Source organism: Serinus canaria, chromosome 3 (assembly GCF_022539315.1).
Source record: "Serinus canaria isolate serCan28SL12 chromosome 3, serCan2020, whole genome shotgun sequence".
In the NCBI taxonomy this organism is placed as follows: domain Eukaryota; kingdom Metazoa; phylum Chordata; class Aves; order Passeriformes; family Fringillidae; genus Serinus; species Serinus canaria.
In genome coordinates this window covers 45118525-45144839 of record NC_066316.1, presented here as the reverse complement: position 1 = coordinate 45144839, position 26315 = coordinate 45118525, and the positions used below count along the sequence as shown (strand labels likewise).

At 34.3% G+C, this 26315-nt stretch overlaps 1 protein-coding gene across 1 annotated transcript in view; it reads right to left on the bottom strand.

The window, feature by feature from the left end:
• RYR2 (ryanodine receptor 2) overlaps positions 1-26315 on the bottom strand; it is a 381235-nt gene that overhangs the window by 50269 nt on the left and 304651 nt on the right. Inside the window, exons 67-78 of the mRNA XM_050972655.1 lie at positions 24288-24608; positions 22691-22931; positions 22192-22279; positions 21059-21151; positions 20520-20690; positions 19489-19548; positions 15268-15402; positions 11286-11398; positions 10537-10633; positions 6190-6293; positions 5597-5648; positions 5411-5464 (exon numbers count right to left, since the gene is read on the bottom strand). Of these exons, the coding sequence (XP_050828612.1) occupies positions 5411-5464; positions 5597-5648; positions 6190-6293; positions 10537-10633; positions 11286-11398; positions 15268-15402; positions 19489-19548; positions 20520-20690; positions 21059-21151; positions 22192-22279; positions 22691-22931; positions 24288-24608 (1529 nt within the window). The remainder of the gene's footprint in view (positions 1-5410; positions 5465-5596; positions 5649-6189; positions 6294-10536; positions 10634-11285; positions 11399-15267; positions 15403-19488; positions 19549-20519; positions 20691-21058; positions 21152-22191; positions 22280-22690; positions 22932-24287; positions 24609-26315) is intronic.

The following is a 26315-nucleotide window of genomic DNA, read 5'->3' as shown; positions in this document are numbered from 1 at the left end:
ATGAAACATTTAAAATAATTGAACAGAATTAAAAAAAACCAAACAACAAAACCAAAAATAAACAACCAACCAACCAAAACCAAAAAAAAAAAAAAAAAAAGGAACACATCCCAAACCCCAATCCTCAATGAGGAACAAATCTATTTCATCTTGGATGTTTTCCACTCATATAGGAAAAAGCTGACCACTTATAAATGTACATACATGTGTGCTCATATGATAGACTTTTTCCAGCATTCTACCAAACCAAGGAAACTTCTGAATCATACTCTTTGAAAGTAAAGACCCAAATATTTTCTACTTCATTCTGGTTTTTGGGGTTTAAATCATTATGAACAATCATATGCCAAAATAAATCAGGCAAACCCAAAATTTTTAGTTTGAATTTGTAGGCAACAAACTTGATAAAACCAAAGAGAAGCTTTAACTGACAAGTGTTTCACTGAAATTCTTAAATTTTCTTTTAATTCATACAGAGACTGGTTATTGGAGTTTCCTTTTGGGCTAGGACATATGGAGAGGTTTGTTTGCTGACACCACTAAGCTCCAAAATACAGACTGCTGATATAAGACCCTGCTTTTACAGAGCTTTTTTCCTCTTTTTTTTTTTTTTAATATGAAATAATGAACTTAAGTTCAAGGAAAGAAAAAAATATGTAAAGAACAGAAATTGTTTCAACTCAGCTATTAGAATGCTTCTCCTTTGAATTGTCTTCCTATGTTTTCAAGACTTCTGCTTAGCCCAGAGAACAAATCTTATTAGGCAGGACTTACACTGGCAAAACATCTGTTCATTTCAATTTCAGGCATGCATAAGTATAAGCTATGTAATTAAAATATCAAGTACTCATAATACATGTATAATAGTTCTGTACATTTTTATATATACATCTTTATAAAAACTTCAATCCTTTAGGTTCAATGCTGGTTTCTGCTCTATAAAAATTTTTTTTTTTCCTGAATCCCTCTTTTGGACTACATCATTGAAGTATCACTGCTTGTTGTGAGGGTATTGGACTCAAGGACCTCTAAAGATCCTTTCCAAACCAAACTAATTTATTAATAAGTAACATATTCTGTAGTGTAGAGAGTAAAACCATGTATTAGGTTCCATATAATCCATTATATGTAGGAAAAACTGATGAAAAACACATTTTACATAGTTATTTGAATGTTTACTTTCTTAAAATTGATAAATTCAATATGGAGTCTGATCTTAATTCACAGAATAAATGGTTACTTATTGTAAATATATGGTATATGGACACTCAGTGGTTTATTCTGGATTTGAGACAGTAAGAGATACAGGTAACACTCTTCAAAGGGCAGGGGCCCTTATGCAACCTTTATGAGGTTGCATTATTTGTACGTAAAGAAAGATGAAAATTTTTGTCTGAGGTAAGTGACAGCACAATGTTTCATTTTGTCAAAAAACTTGTGAATAAAGAAATCTACCAAAAAAGTTGCTACCTGTAAAAGGTATAAAATGAACTGCAATAGGAAGCTCTATTTCCTCCATTTCTTTTCTTCCTGTGAAGAGTTAATTTAAATCAATTTAATACAAATGAGTTTAAAAATATGAGCTAAATTTTGATTCCTTTGAGTTCCCATCCTACACATATTTGGCACACTTTAATATGTAGGAGTGACTCAAATGCAGAAAACTATTTGCATTTAACTAGTGAAACAGTTTGATTTAAAATCATTTCTTATCAGATAGAATCAAAGAAGACAGTAACACCAACTTTACAGGGGGTCAATCAAGCATCTGTTCAATAAGACAAAAAGTTAATTTAGAGAGAAAGAGGAAGGGGCAAAGACATCCGTAATAGCTCAAAGCAAATACTACAGGTAAATGTTGACAGGAACATACTAACATACAGAGAACATTATTGCCATGTCCCTATTGTTCCCACTATTAACCCAAATCAAATTAATTGTACAAAAATAAGACTACACTGCATAAGATATGAGCAACAAAATTGTCGATAAATTACACTCGGCATTTTTATCACATCCTAAGCTCGCCCAAATATCTCTGTTGCTCTGACTGCAGAAGGATCCAAGACTTCAAACACCACAAATTTTTCAAGTCTAGAAGAGCAGTAGACTTTTAACCCCATACAAATTGAATAGTCACACTTTTCACATGCATACACAGGACAGAATAAAAGAACTGCCTTCAACATTGGCGCTTGATCACCAGACAGGAAGAAGTACACAAATGCACGCACAAGCACACACACATCTGGTATACACAGTTTCACATCTGCACAACTGCTTGATGCTATGTATGAAGAAAGCAAGGGTTAATTCTTGTGCTTTTTTCCCTTTTAAAATACCTCACAGTCAGCATGAAAAAAAATTCTATGGAGCATATAAGATTCGGTGGTAATGACGTAAGCAGAGTGATAGATATGTAGCATTTGAATAGCTGAATTATTGGAATTAAAAAATAATAAATTATATTATTAGATTCCTTATACATTTTCTTTGGGGTTTTTTGTAATGCACGTTGTTCACAATAATTACAATACCTTTTAAATAAATTTTTGTGAGCACATTCATCTTCCAGGATAATGCCTTTATCATATGAAGATGGAACAGACCTGTGCAAATTTTTGGAGGAGTAAGAGTAAAGTTGATCCTGAAATACATAATCTCTCCCCACAGATGCCTGGGAGCCTCCTTCTTTTGTGATCTGAATGTTAATAGAAGGCTAGCAAACAAAATACCAAAATCCCCTTGGCTCCTTTCCATGGAGAAGGTCGCAATTGTTTCCCTGCATTGCCATAGGAAATGAAATTTGAAGTTACTGACTGAAGTCTGACCATTAGCTAAACCTATGCATTTCAAATCTCAAGCAAGTCATCTTTCCTTACTCTAGCTGTCATAAACCATAGCAGAAATAACTGTATTTAACCACCTCATAACCAAAAACTAACTACTCCACACAGCATACCTTCTCCCAGAATATCAGCCTTGCAGCACCACCAGCAAGTGGCCTGAGTCAACAGTGGGAAATGAGACTTTGACCTGCGTGAAGCAGGCAATTTGTCAGCTGCATAGCCATGGGACACCTTTCAGAAACAAATAGTGAGGCTTTCATGATTACACACAAAAGGCTGAGTAAGAAATAGAGCCAATAAAAAAATTAACACTGAAGTTTCAGAGATATTACCTCTATGTTTTTAAAGAAAACATAGAAGAACTATGAATAATTTAAAGTCAGGAGCATCTAAGGAGTTTCTGTCAAATACTATAATGTTGAAGGCTGAGGACTCAGTTCCAAAGGCTCTGAATCAGACATGAACTATGATTGATGCTCTCTCTGCGACAAATATTGGAAACAGAATTCTACCACTATATCAGAAATGTGTCTCTGCTAAGATACAGAAGAAAAGTTCAACTACTTTCCCTTAATAACCAAATAAGTTGTTTTACTAATTCAAATTAAGTTAAAACCAGAAAGATAACTGATTCACAAAAGGCATGAACAGCGAAACAACATGAACAAGCCAAACAACACTGTTTTCCCCAAAACAGTATCACAATTTTGCATGGCATATTCTGCATAAATAATTCCTGAAATCTTTAAAGAGCTTGCGCACAAAAAGGGTTTGGCAGTGATGTCATGCTGGAACTGAAATGTTAAAAATTATTTCAAGACCCTTTAGTTGAACTTATCCAAGATGTTGGGCCTGAAAAAATCACAAAATTAGACCCAGACAAATACACACATATTTTTTTGTTTTACCTTGCTGCGTTGTGATCCTGTCACCTTAAGGAAGGGCAAGGACAAGAAGCGAAATAGTAATAAGAAAAAGAAGTCCAAATTTTTTTTCTGCAGGTGACTGACCAAATACATACACAAAATTGTCTTTTGAACATATAAATACATTATTTAAACACAAGTTTCACAGCTACAGGAAAAATAATAAAGAGAAACAAATGAATAGGATCTTCTCTCAAGACAAAAAATGGATAAACAAAGAACCCATTACAATTTACGTAAAGAGCACTAACGAATTTCTTACTGATAGATTTTTCATACACCTCAATGACTTACTATTCAACAATTTTCACATCTATAAGCATGAGACTTTTGATATCTAACAAGCATGTAGAAGCTAACTGCTAAGACCCTATAGAAATGAATGGTCTTTGTCAGTGGTATGTCTTATACTGCATTCCCAGAGGAAAAGAAAAAAAAATTCAGAAAAACACACTGAAATTTGGGTTCATAATGAGATATTTACCAAGAAACAAAACTTTGTATTTTGAGGATATTACTTGGAACTCAACTGGACTTCTGAGTGATTGAAAAGAATTTAGTATTAATATTCTTTCTGATTTCTTTACACAGTCAAATAGGGACTATGTACTTAAATATTTCAGTGTTATATCATGTAGCATCATGTAGAAAATATACAGAATGTTCTATGTCCATAAAACAATGGAGTAAAAGTAAACATGACCCAAACCACTCCTCAACAATCAGAACAGCACAGATAGTTTTACAGGAAATCAATCAGTATATTTAGAATTTTTAAAGAAATAAAACTATTTATTTCTTGTTTCTGTGTTTTAGTAGAGATATGAAATGTAAATACTAATTGATTTGAAAGACAAAAGAGAGACCTTTCAATGTCAGAATCGCAATATGCCAAAACACATTAAAATATTAAAAATATTAAAGAGCTAATTCCCTCAGTGCCCCTCAGAAGATACAAATTTCTTACAAACTCCATTTTATTAATGGAAAAAGAGAGACAGATCCCAGAGCAAACACAGGACAAGGACTCAACTGTCAACACTTGTAATCAACTCATGTGTATATCCTTTAACAGTGATGATCACTAAAAACTCAACATAAACAGCAATAAATACAGATCTCCTATTCTCCACACAAGCAAAAAGTCTTAGCAGTACCAATAAACAGAAGTTCACATTTTATTAAGAAGCACTAACATATATGTGAACATAAAACTACTGTATGAAATACAGGTACTGAATGTAAATGACTACTGCAAAAAGTAGTATTGTAGTACTTTAAAATATCCAAACTAAAGGCAGGGCAGAATAATTTAAGAGATACAGTCTGTTATTATCAGACTTTTAGACTAAGTTACTATCTGTAATACCTAACTAAAAATTAAAGTTAAATGAGAAAAATACATAAGATCTACTAACTTATTCTCTATTTAATCTTATATTATGTAATACTGTGTATGTTTTTATTTCACTAATATTAATCTGGGGACTTATATCTGCCATATCCAGCTTGTGACATGCAGTTCACTGGCATAATAAGCTGCAGTAAGCCACGAACCAAAAAACATAAATGTCAGCTGGAAGCTATGAAATAATGTCTAACATGACAAGAAAAACAAAACAAGTATAATCTTACTTCAAAACTCTTCACTTCTTCTTCACCATCATCATCTTCTTCATCATGGCAGCTCTGATACCATATAGAAAGAAAACATTGCTGAACTCACAATTTACTGTCAACAGTTCACTAAGTTATTTATCTTGTTCTTCTTCACTAACTTAGTTAAAACACAAAATAAGCAATAGGTATCAAACAAGTTACCTTTGCCATAATGTCAGCATAAGCCATATACAGGAAATCTTCTTCCAGTTTGCTGGTTAACAGACAGAGGAAAAATAAAATGAGGTAGATTAATTACAGTAGAATTGAAGTGCCAAAGTATTTTTTAAACTTCTTAAAAATATTTTAAAATAACTTTGATGCTCATAAATAATTAGTGAAGTATTTTTGAAAAATGAAGACTTGATTAACTCATAAAAATAGAAAAGTATAGCCAGCTACAAACACACTACTCAGAAATTCATAAACACCATCCAGTAAAGTGAATATAGTTAATTTTTAATTCTACTTATATTTCATATTCAGAATGTAACTGTCAATAGGGAACATAGACAGAAGACAGAAGAGGAGTGAGCCCTGAACAAAGTATCCATAGCTGTGAAAAAGTCATAATAAAATCTCTTTACATACCACAAGCTAAAGAGGTTTGAGTGTAACTCAAACTCACCGTATGTTCACACGCACGTTTCGGCCTAGCTTATGAAATCTCACTTTAAAAGAGACATATATGACTTCAAATACAGGAGTAATCTGAAAATCTGCATACACTCTGTAGTCTCTCACACCATCCCTACCATTTTTCAGTCAAGGCTGTTCGACTGAATAGCAGAATAAGTTGATGTAAAGGATCAACTCTTTTAAGGCTTTCATCTTCTTCTGGTGGTTCCTCTCCAGGTTTCTTGAGGGAAAAAAAATTAAAAGTATATTTAGTTATCTATAGTGAAAAATGTTTTGCTCTGTGTAATTTTCTAAACATTTAATAATATTAACATATGTAATTTTGATTTGAACAACCAGGAGGAAGCAACTTCCAAGAGAAGTATGACAAAACTGAACCCTGACTGTGTTTATGGCCATGAAGATTTACAAAGATGATGCCACTTGCAAAGCTTTGTACTTCTTCTCCTCATAAAAATCAACTCTCTTCCCTAGATTCAGAAAATAACTTCAGTCTTACTCTGTTATCCAGAACTAGTGATAACCAGATGCCATCATTCATTATTATACTGTCTATTGCAATGTTAACCAGCTTCATCAGATAAAAATGAGAATCCTGTTTCAAGTCTCTGCTAGGTATAATGTTCACTGAGAAACTCTGAGAGACTTTGAGGGAGAAAAAATTCCAAATGTGAAGCTTACCAACAGTTTTAGATGGAAGAAGCACTATCTACCAACAACAGTAATGTTAGCAGGATGTAGAATTTTAGGATATGACAAATCAATAATGTACAAAAAATATTATATATGCTTTAATAATATATAAAGAGGGTTCTTTCTTCATGTGATTATTTTTCTTTCAGTTTTAGACAGCACTAGTTGGCTTTCTTTGAAAGAAAATGTAGTCCTAAATACTATAATGACAACAACCAAAGCAGTGTTCTGAAAAGCATCTATACAAACCTCTGACCTCTTATTGCTTGCCAAAAGACATTTCAGAAACTAAGTTTTGCCTATCAAGTTATTAACAAAATTGCTTCATCCAGACACTTTTTTCTATTAAGAATCTGGTAGCTCAAAGAAAATTGGTGGTATAAAATATGCCTACTCTTCACCCTTGTTTTCATCTAGCACTATACACCAAAATACAGATAAAAAGAATTCCATGCATTGATAAGACAGCACGAGTAATACATTATTATATCACCATATGTTATCTGTTAAGCAATAAAGATGGGTTGGCCACTTCTGAGATATGAGGAAAATGGATTGTTGTCTATTAAGAAAACAAATTTTGCATGCCAGACAGATTCCTGCAGGAATGCTTATAGTTTTCTATGAATAATACTATTTCCATGGGCCTGTGAAGGCCACCTTTCCCACGCAGCTGTACCAAACATGACTGGCTGCAGCTGAGAATCCCCTTCAGCTGATGTCTATGCACAATGATTGTTCCATACGCCACTCTATGATGGCCATACAAGGTTCATTTCACATTTTTCAGCATGTGATAATATTTACAGTATCAATAACAAGACCAGAACAGTTATGGATGTCTTCCCCTGCTCTTTATTTCAATCTCATTTAGAACGCTGACCTTCTCTTTAATTAATTGGCAGTATTCTATACTTCATAACGTAATCAACCAGGATCTCTCCTTAATGCTATAAAAACTGATGAAACAAAAGGGCAGAAGTTGTGTTAATGTGTTACTAGTTTACATAGATTTATTGAAATTAAATTCACCAATGACTGAGTTAAGTAGAACGCATTACTAAGCACAGCATGAACACTAGAATCAGTGATTTTCTGACACTTCTGGCAAATAGGTATGCTTAATTTTCATTATCTTGAGACATTTGTCCTATAATTATTTAAGTGTAAAACAAAAAGCTTTACCTGAATGTAACACAAGAGAGTAAAACAAATAGGTTGGGTAAGTTTTAGCTGCCATTTCTAAATCTTGAAGACTTAAAATATATTACTTTATATAATCTAATTGTATTATTAATATTTTATAAAATCTAAATTTCTATTAAACAGATTGTTCTTACAATCTATTATGTCCAATAGCATCTACCAATAAAACAAATCAACAGTTATTTCAAATAAGCTTAAGTGTTCATATAATCTATTTATTTAAGCAGAAGCATTTTTACAATTAATAAAAAGTGTTGAATACCTTATGATGCTAACATCAAACATAAAAATCTAGTTCCCTCAGAGGCGTGATATGTTGAATCAGAATTCTTCATATTAAGAATCAGCACAATTAAACTCCTCAAAAAAAGTACAAGTGAATCCTTTTATCCTTTAACTTCACAAGTGGGAGATGAGACTCTCTTTTGTATAACAGACGTAAGGACAGAAGATTCTGGGAGCAAAACTGCAAGTGTAAGTTCGGTTCTCTACTTTTATGTGAGGGAAATGCTCAATTCCCAAATCCCAGAAAAAAACCTCTTACCACGAGACTATAAATTGCCAGGATCTGGCAAAGTCAGGAACAGAGTAGCTTTGACTGTATTTGTTCCTTTCAGTAATTTTTACTTAGCAGAAAAGAATGGTCAAGGTTCTCAGTATTGAGAAAGAACTCACTATGGCATAAGAGATTATAGAGTACTAAGAGAGAGTTAAAGGACAGGAATCTTGCCTATAGTTTCTGGGTCCTGGATCAATTAGTTTTCCTATTTAATTTGTGAACAGTCCAGAAACTTCAGACAACCCTTCAAGAATACATCAGAGAGCCCAAGGCTCCCCCCTTCTCCACTTCCAGATGAGTTCTGCTACCCTAGCCCAGGCTGTGATTCCATCTTGACTGTTCAATAACCTTTTAATTCCTTGCTAAACCAGGGTATAGTTTCCCTAAGAGGAAACTTCACCAGGAACACAACACATCTTTCATGATGTCCACAAAACATTCTGTGTCAGATCCACAAAGCTGAAACTCAAACTCTCACCCTTCTGGGAGTGAGTGCTCCAAGGCAGCAAGAATGTGATGCAAATTTATTTAAAAGACAGAGTTTTGTACACTCTTTTTAATGAAAGGTGCAATACAAGTCTCCCAAAGAGAGCAATGGAAACACACATATCCATATGTTTGAGGAATTAAAAGGGAATTCCTGTAGTTTTGGGGTTTTTAATAAAGGATGATATAAAAGCCAGGCCAGTCTGTTTCTGTCCTCTCTGAGAAGGTTTTTCACTCGAGCTACTGGTTGGCAAGGAGTTATTATTAAATTTAGCAGATATATAGGTTCATCATGGAGGTAAGGAGATAATCCTTAATGTCAGTGAGGCTAAATTACGATGCTGGGCTGTTTCTTTACATGCACACACCTGCACGTACACGCACACGTGCAGAGACCTATGTTGTTCCACTGCACACTCATGCACCCAACTAAAATAGAATTATTTTTGAGACTGAACCTGCACTATTTAAAACACTTGCCTTGTGTTGGGATACATAAGGATATCAGTTTAAAAGGCTGTATACAAAGTTTATTTGTAGAAGTCTCTTGTATTTTCAGAGTAAGGATAATATTGTTCATAAAATAAGGATGCCACAAGAAATTAATTTTGCATGTGTGCTGGCAAAACTGAATTTCCAAAGTCTGTTTGTGTTGAGCTCATTGCTGCTGATTTTCCTTTCAGTATTTTGATCCTAATTTTCAAAATTGTTTACAGTTTGGTTTTAAGCATAAGCTTTAAGCAGTAAAAGCAGATTATTACTTTTTTTTTTTCTAATAGAAATTTTATGGTTTGCTTCCTCTCTCTATTGCAAAGAGCAGGCTCTCCTTACAATAAAAAAGACTGATTTCAGATTGTGTTCTGTTGAACCTTCCAGGGACTGAATCAGTTCCTAGTTTCTTGCCCAAGCTGTGAAAAAGCTACCTTTCTGAGAGACAATTGTAAGGGATGAGGACCCCAGACTTAAATGAAAATCATTGTAGGTATTTGCAAGGCTAAAGACATGGCTCTAACACTTAATCACTGGGAAAAATCTTCATGTCCCTGCCAAGTGGATTCTTCTCTGAAGAAGCAGACTGACAGCTTCTAAGGAACTGCCTGAACTTAGACTAGATTCCTCTAGTTTCATATTCTAACCTTTTGACTTAAATGGCTTTAATGTGGATAATGCAGTCCTCAAATACACAAAGGTTAGCTGCAAAACAGGAGGGAATAGGTTGTTCCAGTTCTCCACAGGACAGAAGATAAGAGATAGGGGAATGACAGCAATTGATATGTAATTTAGGAAAAAAAGCTTTATAAAAGGTTATTGAAGCCCTGAAGCAAAGAGCCTGAGGGGATTTTGGAATATCCATCGTGTAATTTTTAAAAAGCTGTCAAAGTGACTTGGTTATAGCTCATCCCTTTGAGTAGAGATAGCTTAAGTGATATCCTAGCTACTTCAGAGATTCAGAATTATTACTGAACAAGAAGAATGTTAATCCATAATACATTACTATGACCCTTTCACCCAGACGTACTGCTAAGTCTTCTATCAGTTTGTCTTCAAAATAATGCTCTTCTGTTTCAATCCAAGATTTGTCATAGCCTTGCAGAAAGAGATTGACGGCTCGGTGTCTAAAAAGGAACATTCAAAACAAAAGCTGTAAACTTTTAAAAAGAAGATTTGGTCAATATGAATTTCATTTAGCTTGAACGACTGCCCTGTCATGACAACAATAATTTAAAAGGGAAGAAAAAGTTCTATGTTAAAACCTATCAAAGCACCCATTTAAAAAAGAAAATTTACATTAAAATGTTTTATTTAAAACTGTATCACACTAACTTGTAAAACTGATGCTAAAACATAGTAATAATTATTTAGGAATAGATAATAAATAAAACTTTAAAGAAATTTAAACGCAACAAATAAACAAATAAAAAAAAATTATCACATTGGTGAGTTTTACGTTCTTTATATATAAAACATTTTGTATTTTTTAATATAAATATTAAGTTAACAGAAATAGATAACATTGGGTTGTGCTCAAATATTGCATTTTTAAAATTTGAGGATTAGATTTGAAATCATAAATTGAAAATTAAATTTTGTGTTATTCTTTTCAGAAGTTGGGGAAAAGTAATTAAACCTCATAAATAAAGCAATATACAAGCTATAATACCAAGTTTATCAATTACTGGCTTTCTTTTTTGTTTTTTTTTTTCCTTTTGAGCTTGCCAAATATCTCTGTATGAACTTTAGTGCATTGGTGAAAGACAGATCTCTTACCTTGGCAGATTATACAGTGGTGCCATTCTAAAGCAGGCCACCACTGCTCTTTTCCTCTGTTTAGACAGCAGCTTATGCCACACTGCTTTTTTGGACCGCTGAGGATGCTCAACCTGTTACACAAAACACACATGGAAAAATAATGTGGCAATGTCCCTAGTGTCAGGAAACAGGAATATTAGTAAAAATGTTAGTTAACAAATTAAGTAGAAAAGCAACAGAAGAAGAATAGATCAAAATAAGTTCTAGACAGAGCTCAAGCATTCAACCAAATGACAGAATCAGAATTTAGAAAATAAACTTAAAGCACAAATCCCACTTCCCTGGTATGATATAGATATTCTTTTTCACTTCATTCTACTTTTGCTATCTTTTATATAGAACACTATCATCAATAAGGCCATCTCTCAGGAAGCCTTAACTTTCAAGGCAAAAAGCTTTTTTTCATTCCAGCTTTTATAGGTAACTCTTTACACATGTGCAGGTAAATTGAACACCTTCACATTGCCTCAGACAATATTTTTAAAGAAATTTTCATGGACACACAAAATCTTTTATTTGTAATATTTACCATGATCAGTTTTGGTGGAAAATAATTAATTTTAGGAAAGAGTGACAAGTACAAAGACTCAGGACTAAATCTTTTCTATGAAGTAGCCCAGACAGAATGTACATCAAATTCTTCAAAACATTTTAGCTACATTTCAGAAAACTACAGCTCTATCTTAAAATATATTCTCTTTCTGCATCTTGGCTCTGCAGTAGCATGAGATGAAATTGGGTGTGCTCCATCTTTATCTATTATGCCTTTGGGGTTTCTTCTTCTTCTGCCTTTTATTCTTGTTTCCATCCCAAGAAAAATTACTGTTGTGGTGCTGAAGAGCACCTGCATACTTCTGTATATAGCCTGACTGGATACCTGGGAACCATAGTTGCAGACTGTGCTATGGACCACTCCTTTCCCACAGCCTATTTAGTCTCTGTGATTTATTTCACACATCTTCCATTAAAACTATATAATTTGATTTAACCTTTGCAACTGTTGTAGAGTTAAGGGGACTTGAACTTTGGGGTGGGCTGTTTGGTTATTTATGGGTGGTTTGTTTCTTTTACAAACAACTACATTCTTTTGTGTTCCAACAGCATCAAAGAAGCCAGTGGAAGTTAGCATTTCTACCCTGAAAGTCTTGCTAATTCTTCTTTGCAATAAAATCAAGCACTATATGAAAAAAAATGCAGTGACAATTCTGATATTGTTGTAGACTCAAAATTCAATCCAAATTTTGTCCGATCGGCTGTCTGTCTCTGTCGGACATGCGTGGGGTGGTTCGCGTGGGACGGTTCGCAGGCAGCCCGCGATGAACAGACGAGTCTGGACTCCTCTATAGTTCAGTCTTCGGGTTGTTTATTATAGCTTATCTCTAAGGTTTTTGTTCTGCCCAGCCGAGATCTGACCAGCAAGGCAGCCACAAGCACTCTCTGCCCCTTTAGGGCGGTCGTACATTCTTATACTGATAATTGCGTATGTGATATTTACAATTTTTCTCCAATACCCATCACCTTTATTAAACAGTGCACCTTTAGTATGAACCAATCTAAAATGCACACATCACAGAGAAGATGGATGACAAGAAGAAGGAGAAAAGCCACGAGGTCGGGCCTGAATCCTCCATCTTGCCTCCATTAGACCCCCCTGTACCAAAATCCTAAAACCTACATTCTATTCTATAAAAACACCTGCCCTACACCATTCAAACCTCAGAAACCTCCAGACCCTCATGCTTCAATAGCACGACCCTTGAAGGGTCAAAATCAAGCCACCAGGTGCTTTTGGCTACGTTCCAGGACTTCCGAGCCCCCCAAGGAGTCTCCCTGGGACTCAGAGCATCCGAGGTGATGCGCTGAGTTCCCACAAATTTGGTTATCCAGTTTAGTGAAATACATAAAAATATTAATAGTTAAATAACGAACATTTAATTAAACGTTCATTTAATTAAACAGACAAAACCACTGCCATTCAGTGAAATATAGAATTATACTTGTAAGATTAAATGGTAGTAATCTTAAATAAGTTCTTTCTAAAAGTTAAAATACAAAAGAAAAATCTTTTTTAAGAGAAAGGACAAAAAAGCATTCACCGCAAACGTATTTACAGTCACAAAAACAAGTGCCAGCACTACTAATTTAGAAGTCAGACAAACCCAAATGTGAAAATTAGGTAATTAGTAATATATTCACAAACAACTATAAAATCCTCAATACTTTCCCAAAAGAAATAGCCTCGGCCTACGCAAGCAGATTTCTGAAAACAGTAAAAACAAAGAAGTTAGGTCTGCATGGAAAGAAAACACAAAGAATGGACTGATCATTGCCAGTGCTATACAGAAAACATTTAAAGTATATATGGAGAACAGAGTATTTTTATACAGGGAGCAAAGGATTACTCAAGACTATCATAAAAACAGATGCAGTGCTCATATATTGATTAATTTTTAAAGACCAGATTTCCTATTTCAGTAATTTTATCTTCTGTAGATAAAAGCTCCTGAGCATTTATCTACAGAAGATAAGAAAAGCTGTGGGGCTAAATCTTTAAACCAAAAGGTGCAAGATAGCCATAAAAAAACCAGAAAACTTGTCAACAAGTAATTGTTTAAGTCTGATCAGAAGTACTGATCTTAAATGGTACCACAATGAGAATCCATTCTGTTCTGTACTACTGCTGGATCATCTCAGTCAACTTAGATAAAACCAGGGTAATAAGATAAAGCCTCCTTCCCCCACCCCCCATATTTCTAGTTTTTCTCCAGTCTTCTTTCCTCAGAGCAAACCTATATCCTTTCAAACCAGCACCCATTCTCCTCTCTTGCTCTCTCTCATCGCAAACCACGATTGACAAGGATTTACTTCCATACTTCTATCCCTTTTTGCTTGCTTCACACAGCAACAGGCAAAAAATTAGTGACTCCTCCTCATCCTCTTCTACCAAACTGTGTAAGGATGTTGAACTTGCAGCAAATCCACATCAAGGCTGGCAAACTATATGAAGAAGAGTTGTGTGATGCAACAGCCAGGACACAGATATTCACATCAACACACCTTCTGCAGAGTGTATATACAAGCACATTCACATATCTCTCAGGTTCCCATTGACTGAACCAGTGACTTCCTGACAGTGAGGAAACTTCTTGACATTGGATCTGGAAACTTTCTGAGTGAAACCATCTAATCTAATGAGAATGGAAGAGAACCTTGGATTTTCAAGTGTTCTTCGAAAAGGAAAAAAAAATTTGTAAAATTTATATGAAGACTGTTTGTAGCCTATGGTGTGCAACCAGCAGTGTTGATCTCTGCCATTAAGAGCACCTTCCAAGTTAATGTCCTGTTTTTTCACTACATTTTAAAAAGGAAAAAGCTTAACAAATCTAAAGTGCATAATAGGTAATAATTCAAAGAGAAAAGACACAAAAATAACTTATCAACGAGTCTTTGATCTGTAAGATGTACCCATAGAGGAGATTTTTAACTCTATATTTTAAAGCATACTGGAAAGGACAAAAAAAAAAAAAAAAGAGAATTACTTAAATAAAAGTTACTGTAGTTCAGGCCACATGGGAAGCTCATATATTAATGCAAAAAACATTAAATAGAGCCAGATTCTGAAGCAACTTAAAGTTTCTGATAGACCTTTTTCAGAAAAAATTAGTCCCCCAACCTGCTTCTGCTGTCACTTGAATGCAGCAAGGAATATATGAGTTTTCCATACTGGCCAAACAAATTGTTGGAGCTGCTGCAAATACACTGCAAGATAGACATGACCATGATATTGGACTACAAAACACAGGATTAAGCATGTAAACAGTAGCTATCAAAAGAAAGAAAAAAGATTATAACATTAAATACAGCAGGTGAAAGTACAAATGAAATTGTGAATACTTTTGTTTGGATTAAGAATCAATGAAATTGGTAAAATGTTTCTAACCTGTTCCAGGTGAAACAGCACATTAGCTATATCAAGGACCCTTTCCACAGTCTTCTCTGGATCTGAGGAGTCGTCAGTCCTGTTTGGCAAATCTTTGTAAAGTGCCATCTGCCATCTAATGGCAGGATCCTCAAGCTGCAGGAGAAAGATTTCACATGTCACCAAGGCAAAATGTTCCTAACAGGTTAAGTAGTAGAAAAACAGCTTCAAAGATAAACTGAAACACTTTATATGGCTAACCTACACATTTACATAACCCGTCCAGCGTCCATTACACTGTGAGAGCAAGACTAATTTGTGCAAGAGCTTCCAGAAAACATAAAGTGTAGGGTAGAGGGGTTGGAAGTAAATGACCTTAAAGTTACCTTCCAACCCCTCTACCATACACAAGGACACCTTCCATGAGATTTCTCAAAGTCATGTCCAACTTAGCCTTGAATACTTCCAGAGATGATGTATCCACAGTTTCTATGGGCAACCTGTCCCCCTAAAACACTAATAATCCTACAAATAGAAAAAAATCATTGGTCAATAAATAGCACTGGCACCAGCAATGAATATAGTATTTGAGGAAAAGTAATGAGTATGAGGTACACAGACATAACTTAGTACACTGCCTTTCCCATTATTAAATGAAACAACATTAAAAGTGTTGCTCTGTTAGTTGGGATTACTTAGTTTTCAGTGATGGAAATTAGTAGTATTGCTGTTATTTACCTCTATTTTAAATTTTTAAAAAATCGTTACAAAATCCTAATTTTACTGATTATTAGCTAAAAACTTAGAAGCTAATTTGGAAAACTGAACTCCAGTTGTATTTGCTTATCAGCCTACAAATTATAACGAACTGTAAGAAGCAAAATCATTTTTATCAAGTTTTTCTCCTTACATTTCATATTTTCTACTTCAATAATCTGTAATTCTCTCTTTTACAATTGGTGATTTCTTTTTGGTTTGTTTTGTCTCCCCATTCCTTCTGCTAATCAAGACTAATGGAACACACTTTGCAAGCATTTACTGTGCCAATGACACTGATGACCCATTTTACTGAGAACTGTGGCCAGTGATTATTGCTGATTCTGCAGTTGCTGTTGCAGACACAGTGGCCCAGATGGCTAGAGAACTCGGGGGCTAAACACTACAGATTTCCACAGGGCTTGAACTCAACACTTACTTGTCTAAAACTTCTTTGTGAATCCAAATTTCAATTTTTGCCTAAGATGAGACAACAATGCTAATTCACCTCCTCAAAACATATTACAGATACACAGTTTACTCAAGTTCCAGGAATGATTAAAAACTTACACAGTTGTTCATTAATAGTTTATTACAACCTAGAAAGCCAAATTTTGCAGGCATTTCTTCCACCTTTCGGCTTTTCCATTTCTTAACAACTGTCACATCCACAGTCTTTGTGTGAGCATTTGATTGGATCATCATGAATGGATAGTCCACAAAAGACTTTTTAATCACAGGTGGAGATGTCTTTTGATCTGAGGACTCCTCACATTCTACCAAGGCACAGCTTTTTTGTAAAGGTAGTTTTCTAAGGGCATGAGTAGTTGGCATTTCAAGGTGTGAATTAGAATGGCTGGAAGAAGATTTTGGTGACTTGAGCTTCATCCATGTCAAAATGAATGCAAGTTTCATCATCAATTTCTTGAAAGAAAAGGCTTGGTACTGAGTAACAGCATGCAGGCATGCAAGGAAAGGAAAGACAGAAACAGGGTGAAGACAAATGCAGACAAAGGTAGACAAATGCATGAAACAGATGCTATAACATTAAAAGCTAAAGATTCAGAAGGATGATTCTCTAACAGTGTAGTACTCCGAAAAGGAATCTAGATAAATTACATATCAGCTCTAATGTAAATAACAGAATTGTATGTGTCTGTGAGAAGAAGTGGTTAACAGAAAACACCATTTAAAAAAAGAATATTACTATTGTTGGAAGCAAACCAGCCTTTCAAAATGCAGTATTTTTTCCTATATTTTGAAAGCTGCTTTACACACACCACTATAAATAAGTTACATATTAATTCATAGTAGAAAATAGTAATTTCAATTTATAAGGCCATTTGGCCCTCATTCCCATTATCTCTAATTCAATTAGACAACAAAAGGGTAGTCTATGCATGATGGCATCATTTTTTGTAACAAGAAACATCCCACTCAACTGTATAGTGACTGAATCCTAATGACAGCAGAGAATCATGGAATATATTGCATTGTAATTTTTACATAACTACTGACTTTAACTTTAGACATTATACTTTAAGTAACTAGCTACACACTTACATTTAGTGCTGACTCTAGAATGTGTCAGTGATAAATTACCATTTTGTCTGCAGTTAACTGCTTGTCACATACAGGTCTAAATCAGAGCTTTTAAAAGTTATTAAAACAATATGTAAAGAGTTGTAAAATAAAGCTAACTACAATGGCAGTTTAGATTTGTTATCTGTGTATTATGTGGTTCTCTTTCAGATTTTCATCTTCCACTGGGAATTCATTTCAAAATATTAAATTCTACAGTCACTGATTAAAAGTTTACGACTGGAAAATGCAACACTGTGGATTTTGGATTAGCTAAAATTGCTTTTGTCTTAATTATCAAGACACTGTAAAATTGCATCAATCTAAGAAATTTAAAAGCAATTTTATTCTCATGTAGTATAAACAGAGAAGATGTATGTTGCTTAACTAGAGCAAACTTTTAATTGAAGCATAGGAAGCTTCTGAAGAGAAAGTAAAGATCAAGGTATTAGGATGTATCATGTCTTCCAGGCAACAAAGCAGTAACAGACAGAAATTTCTTAACAGCAGAACATATCACTGAAGAAACAAAACAGAAACTGAAGTAGTTAAAACAGGAGGGTAAGTGCTAAATAGCAACGTGAAATCCCAGGCAAGACTTGCAACTGCATGGCTCACAAAATTACAATGTACACATACTGAAAATGCCGGAAAAGAAATATCTATCACTGTCATAAGAAAACACCATTGAAGTTTATACACAAAATCACCTCATGTTCAAAGGTTTTATGTTCATGGCATTCACATTGTTTAAGTACTGCTGCTCATTAAGATCTTCAGACACTGCTTTCTTCCTAGTACTTTGCCTGTTTGTTTTCTGCTTCTCAGTATTTAACAATATTTGCTATATAAGGATAAGTATTTCAATGTTTTAGGATTTAACCAAGTCTTTTGCTTTTGAGAAAACTTTTTTTATGTGCAAACCCTATAATTTAAAGCTACTGGATTAAACACTTTTGTTGTTAACATGGCAGGGATATATGGCAAATATGATGGGAGAAAATTAATCCTCACATATTATTCAGCAAGAACCATTTCTCTACCAGCTCATCAAAAAAAAATTATTTTATACATGCACTGATTGCAGTGGAAGCTGGACTTCTGAATGATTTTTAAATAACAGTTCAGAAAAAAAAGCACCAGATTTTAAACTCATGTTTACTCTTTTGTGACCTTTTAATAAGCACAGAAAACAGTAGTTTAGTTTCCTCTTGAGGTGAATAAAAGATGGGGAAGGGGGAGGAGGTAGAGGATAATCCTAAGTAAAGCAACATCCATAGGTACGATTCCATCTTCAGTAGCGGAGACAGATGCATAATTTTATTACACTTCCATATTCAGGCTTCTTTTTCTTTATTTGAAGCATTAATAAAACAGTTTCATTATGCTGGCCATTTCAAGACTTTTCCCCTAAAGCTATTCACCTGGCACTAGCTGGAATTCAGTAATAGAAATCTTATACTTTTTCCCAAAATACCTTATTTTCCCAGGACTGAAAAGCAGGAACCAAACTGAGAAAACTGGAGATATTTAATTTTACAGAGTACGTCAAAATGGCAGCTTCCTTTTCATTTACACTTCAAGTTGATACTAAGTAACTTAGAGCATTTTGCAGACTTTATCTCAAATGCTATTAGGTGCAGTTTAAACAGTGATAGAACTTCCTTCCATCTCCAATTTTGTATTAATGGTATGAATGGAGAGAGATTTGAAGGGCCATACATCATTGTATATAGTGCACATACACACACATTAAAAACCTAACATTTAACAGTTAACAACAAGTTACTTGACAGAAGAGAATAAGGGACTACAAGTTATTCTAAGGAACCAAGGCAGGTTGCCATTATATGGCACCAAAAAATGAATTCAAAGGAAGAAAAATCAAATTTAAAAACTGCATACCTTGCCCTGAAGGTGAAGATTACTGCGGATGACATCTCGTACTTCATCTTCGGTGTCTTTCTGCCAATAGATTACAAATCATATAAATTCAGAATAGAGGGTAATTAGGAAACGTTATGGTTCATATAAATATCAGCCTTTGCCTTCATGAGATGATGAATGAAACTGACAATGGGAAAGACTGAGAAAAATATCAGAGACAAACCTTTTCTTAACTAAGCTTGCAAGATCAAGTTCTGGATGGCATCATACATATATCTGTTCACAGTAACACACTAAATGTGAGCTTGAATTCAAATTGCTAACATACACATATGGAAAGTTTGGCCAAATAAAGCCAATAACATGACCAGAGCCTTCTATGATTTGAGTTCTTTTTTTGCAGAGCTTTTTCACAGCATCCTTTATAGGATTCACTTCAGCAGTCCTATGGCCATATAACCCCCTACAGTGTAGAAAGCATAGCTTGAGAAAAGAAGTATATTCCAAATTAAAATCAAATTATTGCACTGTGAGTATATACCCAAAAGAATTACTTTTAAAACAGTCTATCCCTACAGAAATTCTTTCACTCACATGAGAGTGATTAAAAGGAATTAGTTATGATATTGGGCACAGAAGTTAGGAATCAGCTAGTTCTTAATTTTATGAGAGTCACAGAATTAACTAGATTAGAAAAGACTTTAGAGATCAACTCCAACCAAATTGCTTCATAAAATATAACAAAAACTATTTTGCATTAAAAATTAAGAGAAAGAAATAACTAGTTCAACTACTGAATATCATCTGTATTCATATACTGATCATTCTGAAATACATCCATACTGATCATAAGTATGTTCAAATTGAAATGTTTTAAGCCATGAGGAAAATATGTAGATATACACCATAATCACCCACTGTGCCCTTATAAAACAGAATTTTAATCTCAATTCTCTGCATCATGCTGTAAGAATGAACACAGTGCAAAACATTAAAAAATAGGATTAGTAAATATTTTTACCTTTTAGAAGTGCAAAAAGAGCACCTACCATGCTAAAACGATTTTTGGCCAGTGCAATTAGCTCTTGGTCTCCAGGAGCACAAATGTTTAGGCCTATTGGAAGCAATCTCTTCAGTGCTGCCACAATGAGAGAGGTCTGCATAGAGTAGCGGTCACCTTTTCTCTTCATCTTCTTCCTTTCCTGGTCAGAAACCGCTGCCTGAACAATAAAGTAAAAATGAAAATTAAACCAAATCCAATATTAAATAAACGAATTGTACTAGCAGCTTTGTACTTGTCTCTGGTTTGAATATTTCCTCATTACCTACACAGGTGTGACCTCATCCAGTGGAGCTGGCATTTTAACATTGCCAATATCTTGCAACGTGTTACTCAAATGACTGCGCTTTGCATCTCAACCCAGTGCTTTCAATAGATTTTTTCACCAGAAAAAAACCAAAACAAAAAGCAAATCCCCTCCCCTCCAAAAAAATCAAACAAAAAAAGAAAAATCAAACAATAAAAGGTGCTTCTCTGGAATCTTCCTGACTCCTTCCTTTTGCAAAGAGAAAAATATGATTACGCTACCTTAGACATCTTAGATTTGGTGTCACTGATAAGGAAAGACATGTTGTTGATTTCATTTTGTACCACAAAGTTCTGCTCTTCCCTTTTGAAATTCTGGAAATATACAGATCTCAGTTAGAAGCATTTACGTAGGTACTCTATTAAACATACCTTAAATAAAAGTACAAATTAAGAAGAAATCGGTAAAATCCACAAGTTAAGGGCAGTAAAAATTAACAGATCATCAACAATGCCCTTGAATTTCAGTTTCGTTTATACTGCATAACTCAGGTAGTGTATGTTTGGGGATTTTCCTCATGTTAGAGAGAAGGAAATGCTTCCCTAGCTATGAAAAAGACATTATAAAAATCTTACTCCTCCTCCAATTCAATATAAAAATATGGTCCAGGTTCCCTACTAATAAATTATTAATTCATTTTTTCCCCATTATAAACTTCCACTATATCCTCGTACATAAGAAAATATTTAAATAAAATATTGAAATTATGAATACACGGGTGATTTCAATATCTGGTATCTACCTACAGTATAATCACTTTTTGTGCACAGTGCTGTTTATAATAAATCTTACAGCCAAATTCAGGCACCAGTACTGAAGTTATAAGGTATCTTGTTCCCCATACTTGAGACAGATGAAGCTATAGCAAATAAAGAATTTTCATACAGACAACAGTCCATACAAAGATCTAATGCCTTAAAGTAATTAGACTCTTTTGGGTTTTTAATTCTTTGTGTTCCAGTATTCACCGGATCATGTTTTACTTAAAAAGTATCAGTGCTTACTAGGTCTCATTACAAAAAGGCTATGGGGTTAAAATAATTGAAAAGAAAAATAAAAGGTAAGGATACAAAATGCAATGAGTTTAACACATTAAAAAATCCCCCAAAACAAACCCACAACAAACAAGGTAGAACCTGTAAGAAAAATATCTTTAATCAATTTACTATGTTACCAAACACCTATCTTATCTTCTCTGCCATTCCAGAAGTGTCAGAAATGTGAGTCATTAATACCTTCCTATCTGCAGTTTCACTTCTGTCATTAAATGTGTTTTACAAATATAACCACTAAATAACTGATCTACCTATTAAGAAACCTCATTAACAAAAGTATTTACCAAGGAATTACTTACATGAGACTTTGACCAGTAAATGAAAACCTCAGCCACCATGCGAAACAGCTCTTCTGCTTCAGGATTGGGCTCTTTCAACCATTTTGCCCTAAAATTTGGTATAAAGGTGAAAAAAGGGGATAATCCTCATTGTCTTAATGCTTTGAAATCACTTTTCAACATCTTACAAGGATACAAGTCAACAAAACCAATAATATATGCTTTTAATCCTTCCTGGTAGCAGTGGCTTTTCGATGTCCTATTTCAAAACCCTTACAATCCTTTAATATTAATCCTAATTCTAATCCAATAAATCTGGATTGCATTTTTATTTTGTTTTCTTCTCAAAAAGACCCCAGCTCCTCCTAAAAGTCAGAAAGCATTAGCTCGAGCAACTGCAAGATTGTCAGACTGAGTAAAAGCCACTCTAATTCAGTGCTAGGCACATCAAGGGACAAGAGGCGGTATCAATAAAAAGGAAGGTTTTATGAGATTCATTGACCTATTCCTCTCCACATACCTGTTATAGTCCACAAATCTAATCAACAAAGGGTAGAAGGCATAGAGGTCCCGTGCCAAAGTGGTGAACTCATCTAGGATGAGCAGTTCAGCCTCCGACATGTCACCTCTGCCTTCTGCTCTTAGATGTTCTTCATCCGATACAACCACTGCTGCCTTTTTCTTTAGTTTATCCATCAGTGGAAGGAAGTGTGTCTTTAAGAGCTGTGGCTTCGCTTTACTTATGATGGGCTGGGAAAACACTATTTAAGGCAATGAATATTATAATATATACCTGGCCACAAAATATAACTAAAATCTTTTACCTTTTCACTCTTTCTTGAATCTTACTTCTAGGCTACAGAGCCAAATCCTGCCCCCATTGAAATCAGCAGAAGTTTTGCCAAGAATTAAATGTGGTCAGGATTTCACAAAGTCAATTCATTTTGTCTGAGGGCAGAAATTGCAACTTCACAGACTAAGGCTGCAAGATCATAAAGCTTGAAACACCTCTTTACTGGAATACTGTCAGCGTGGTATTTGTCTGCATAGTTTTATTGAGCAATGCCAAAGTTGTTTAATGGTATGGATGGATACACATATAGCTACATAGTGCATGCACAAGTTTTCTCAGCTGCTGCCTCCTCCTTTGAACCTTGCTTGAGCGAAGGGGAGCTGGAAAGCATGCTCTAGTTATTTGAAAACCCATGGAAACATCTTGTCTGTATTTCTTCAGCACACTAAGTCTTGTATGTAGACAAATGGGAGTGATTCAACTGATTCATTTTAGACTTATCAGCACAAGCTTTATGAAAATCAACTCATAATAACAGTTATGTGAATTAGCACTTCAGCTGGGCCCATTGGTACCAAACCATTTGTCACACACTGATTAAATTACACAGAATTTTAGGCAGTTGCTACCTATTCTTAAGAGTGCATTACATTACTAACTCTCAAAACACTAGGAATTCTGAATGCTACCATGAATGAAATTACTACTACAGTAAATACTGAAGAGCCTTAAGAAAGTCTAATTGAATAATTGAATCCATACCACCGAAGTGACTTTTCCTCAGAGAGTGTAACACTGAGAATTAAAGTGTTTTTCAATTAATTTCAAGTTCTTCACAAGATGAAGTCAACATAACTATTACTAAAATGACATGAGAATTTCAACATTTAATTGTAATGAATGTGTTAGATATAGGCCTTCAAACCCAGGTTTTAAGGATCCAGCACTCATACAGAATAGCAAGGAACTGTATAATGCCTGCAAATGAAAATTTGCTATGTAATGAAAATGTTCTATAGTCCTTGAATTTAATATACTGCAAAAGGCACATGTGCATATTCTATGGAAAAAGAAATATTCTAATGTACTTGTTATTTTACTTATAGAGATATTAAAACATACTGCTTACACTGGTTTTTTTCTTTATACTTGGTATTTCTGGTTCATCCAGATCTGTATTGTTTAAAAATGTACAAATATGAATGTTCTTGTATTCCAGCTTTAATGGGGTAAATACAGAGTGATTCAGAGTCCGTGTGTGTGTGTAAACATTCTGAATATACACACACATTTGCTTGATAATTAATTAATTTTCACTTCTTACCTGCTAATCTCTTCATCCAGGCTCCTTCATCAATACCAAGGTTGTTATAGATGATTTTCAATATGTTACCCAACAGAGTGTTCATGTGCTCTGACGTCAAGGCTGTGCAACACATTTCAGCCTTGTCAGGATTGTTCTCTGGCCCATGCTCCCACCAGTGGGACATGTAACTACACAGCATAGGCAGAATGACTTCCATGATATGTGGCATTTGTGTGTAACGAATACCGGATTCTGCCAGTTCCACTATTTCTTCCATCAGCTTCATCAAGGAAGGAATGTTTGGGCAAACCTCTTCTACACTAGTTGGCAAATTGAGAACTGTTGGGGGGAAAAAAAAATCAATAAACCAGATCACAAAAGGAAAACAGCGTTTCAGCTGCTATCCGATACAACTTCTGTTTTCTGTTTACATTTTCACCCTTATGATCCAAAGGAAACATACCCAATACAACAATAAAAAACACATCTTTTCATACTGTTGAGCAATAAACTATTTATATCAACAGTTCTGTAATTAAAATTTCTGTATGAAAGTTTCAACAATGTAAATATTGTGGAATGAATTCTGAGAAATCAGATGCACTTTTCTATATACAAAATAAATCTTAAATTTCAAAATCCCTTCCAGTGTAAGTTTTGCTGTTGAGGAAACAAATTGATACAATGAAATATCTCTCAACAATACATTAGATGAGACCTGGAATTCTAATGGAACAAACAGAAAACATTGCCTATCCTAACAAATTGAGCAGATTTGAGAAATTGATTCTAGAGGTGAATATGTGATTGTAAATGTTTACTTTTGGATTCATTTGAATTTTTAGTTCCTTTCTCTGAAAAGGCACTGCAGTGCCCTTGATTTTTGAGGCAGTTTCATTCATCTACAAAAAATCTCTGCAAGCATAACCTGCAGCTCCTGAATGTTTAACATACTAACACATACCATGACATACAGGTGTCACACAGGTATTTATAGAACAAAAATTTGGCCTGCAACTTGTGAATATAAGTATCTCTACCAGCATTCCACAACTTCTTGTTGTCTTTTTTATCAAGCAGTATCTTCTCCTATTTAGAGTAAATATATTTTACACAGACATCACAAAGTCTCCTTAAAGATTATGCAATTTTGGAAAAAAAACATTTCATTTTGTGTTAAAAGCCATGACAGTAGAGTGGATTGTATATGTATATGGTAAGCATCCATAATTGTTGATATTTTCAAGTTTGGATACTAGAGTTCCTTGGAGAAAAAATCTGCTATGCTCCCTGTTATAAGTTATAAAATTATTGCCATTATAAAATGGCATCTTACATGAACATACAATGTCATCTTTGTGTATCTGTAATATGATACAGACTCAGCATATATGCAGAGCTTGTGAAGTTCTACTGCAACTTCTATTTATTGCAGGAACAGTTTGTGCATGTGACCTTATTCAACAAGCATGTTGCAGCATAAGAAACATCAAAAATGGAATAAAAAGATAAATGCAAAGTAAACATACATAATGTTACTGTAAAGAAATTCTACTGCCTTTTATGTCAAAGAAAATTACAACCAATCTACAAACTACTCTGCTATTTTTTTATTTTATAAGGCCATAATATCTAATTAATACAGCAAAGCTATTTTCCTTCAGTTGCAAGTATGTATGTTTTAGGGACCCAAAACTGTTTATGTAAACTGAGGAACCAAAGCTACTGACAAGGATGCCTAATTTTGTGATCAAATATAGAATATCTGAGGTACTAAAAATGTGCAGTCTCTTCATTAATTCAATTCCAAAGTGGTATTTTGAGAACAGTATCTCAAAATTAACATATCAGTAACATTAGGAACATATAATGATCAGTTTTACCAGATTTAGAAAAGAAATTGATTATAAAACTGATTTAGAAAGAAAAATTTAGAAAATAAATTCATCCATGAAATTACAAGAAAATTCTTGCATTATAAAATGTATGTAAAATCACAAGTCTTAAGGCAAGCAGCATTCACAGTCAAATCATGTTTTCATAATC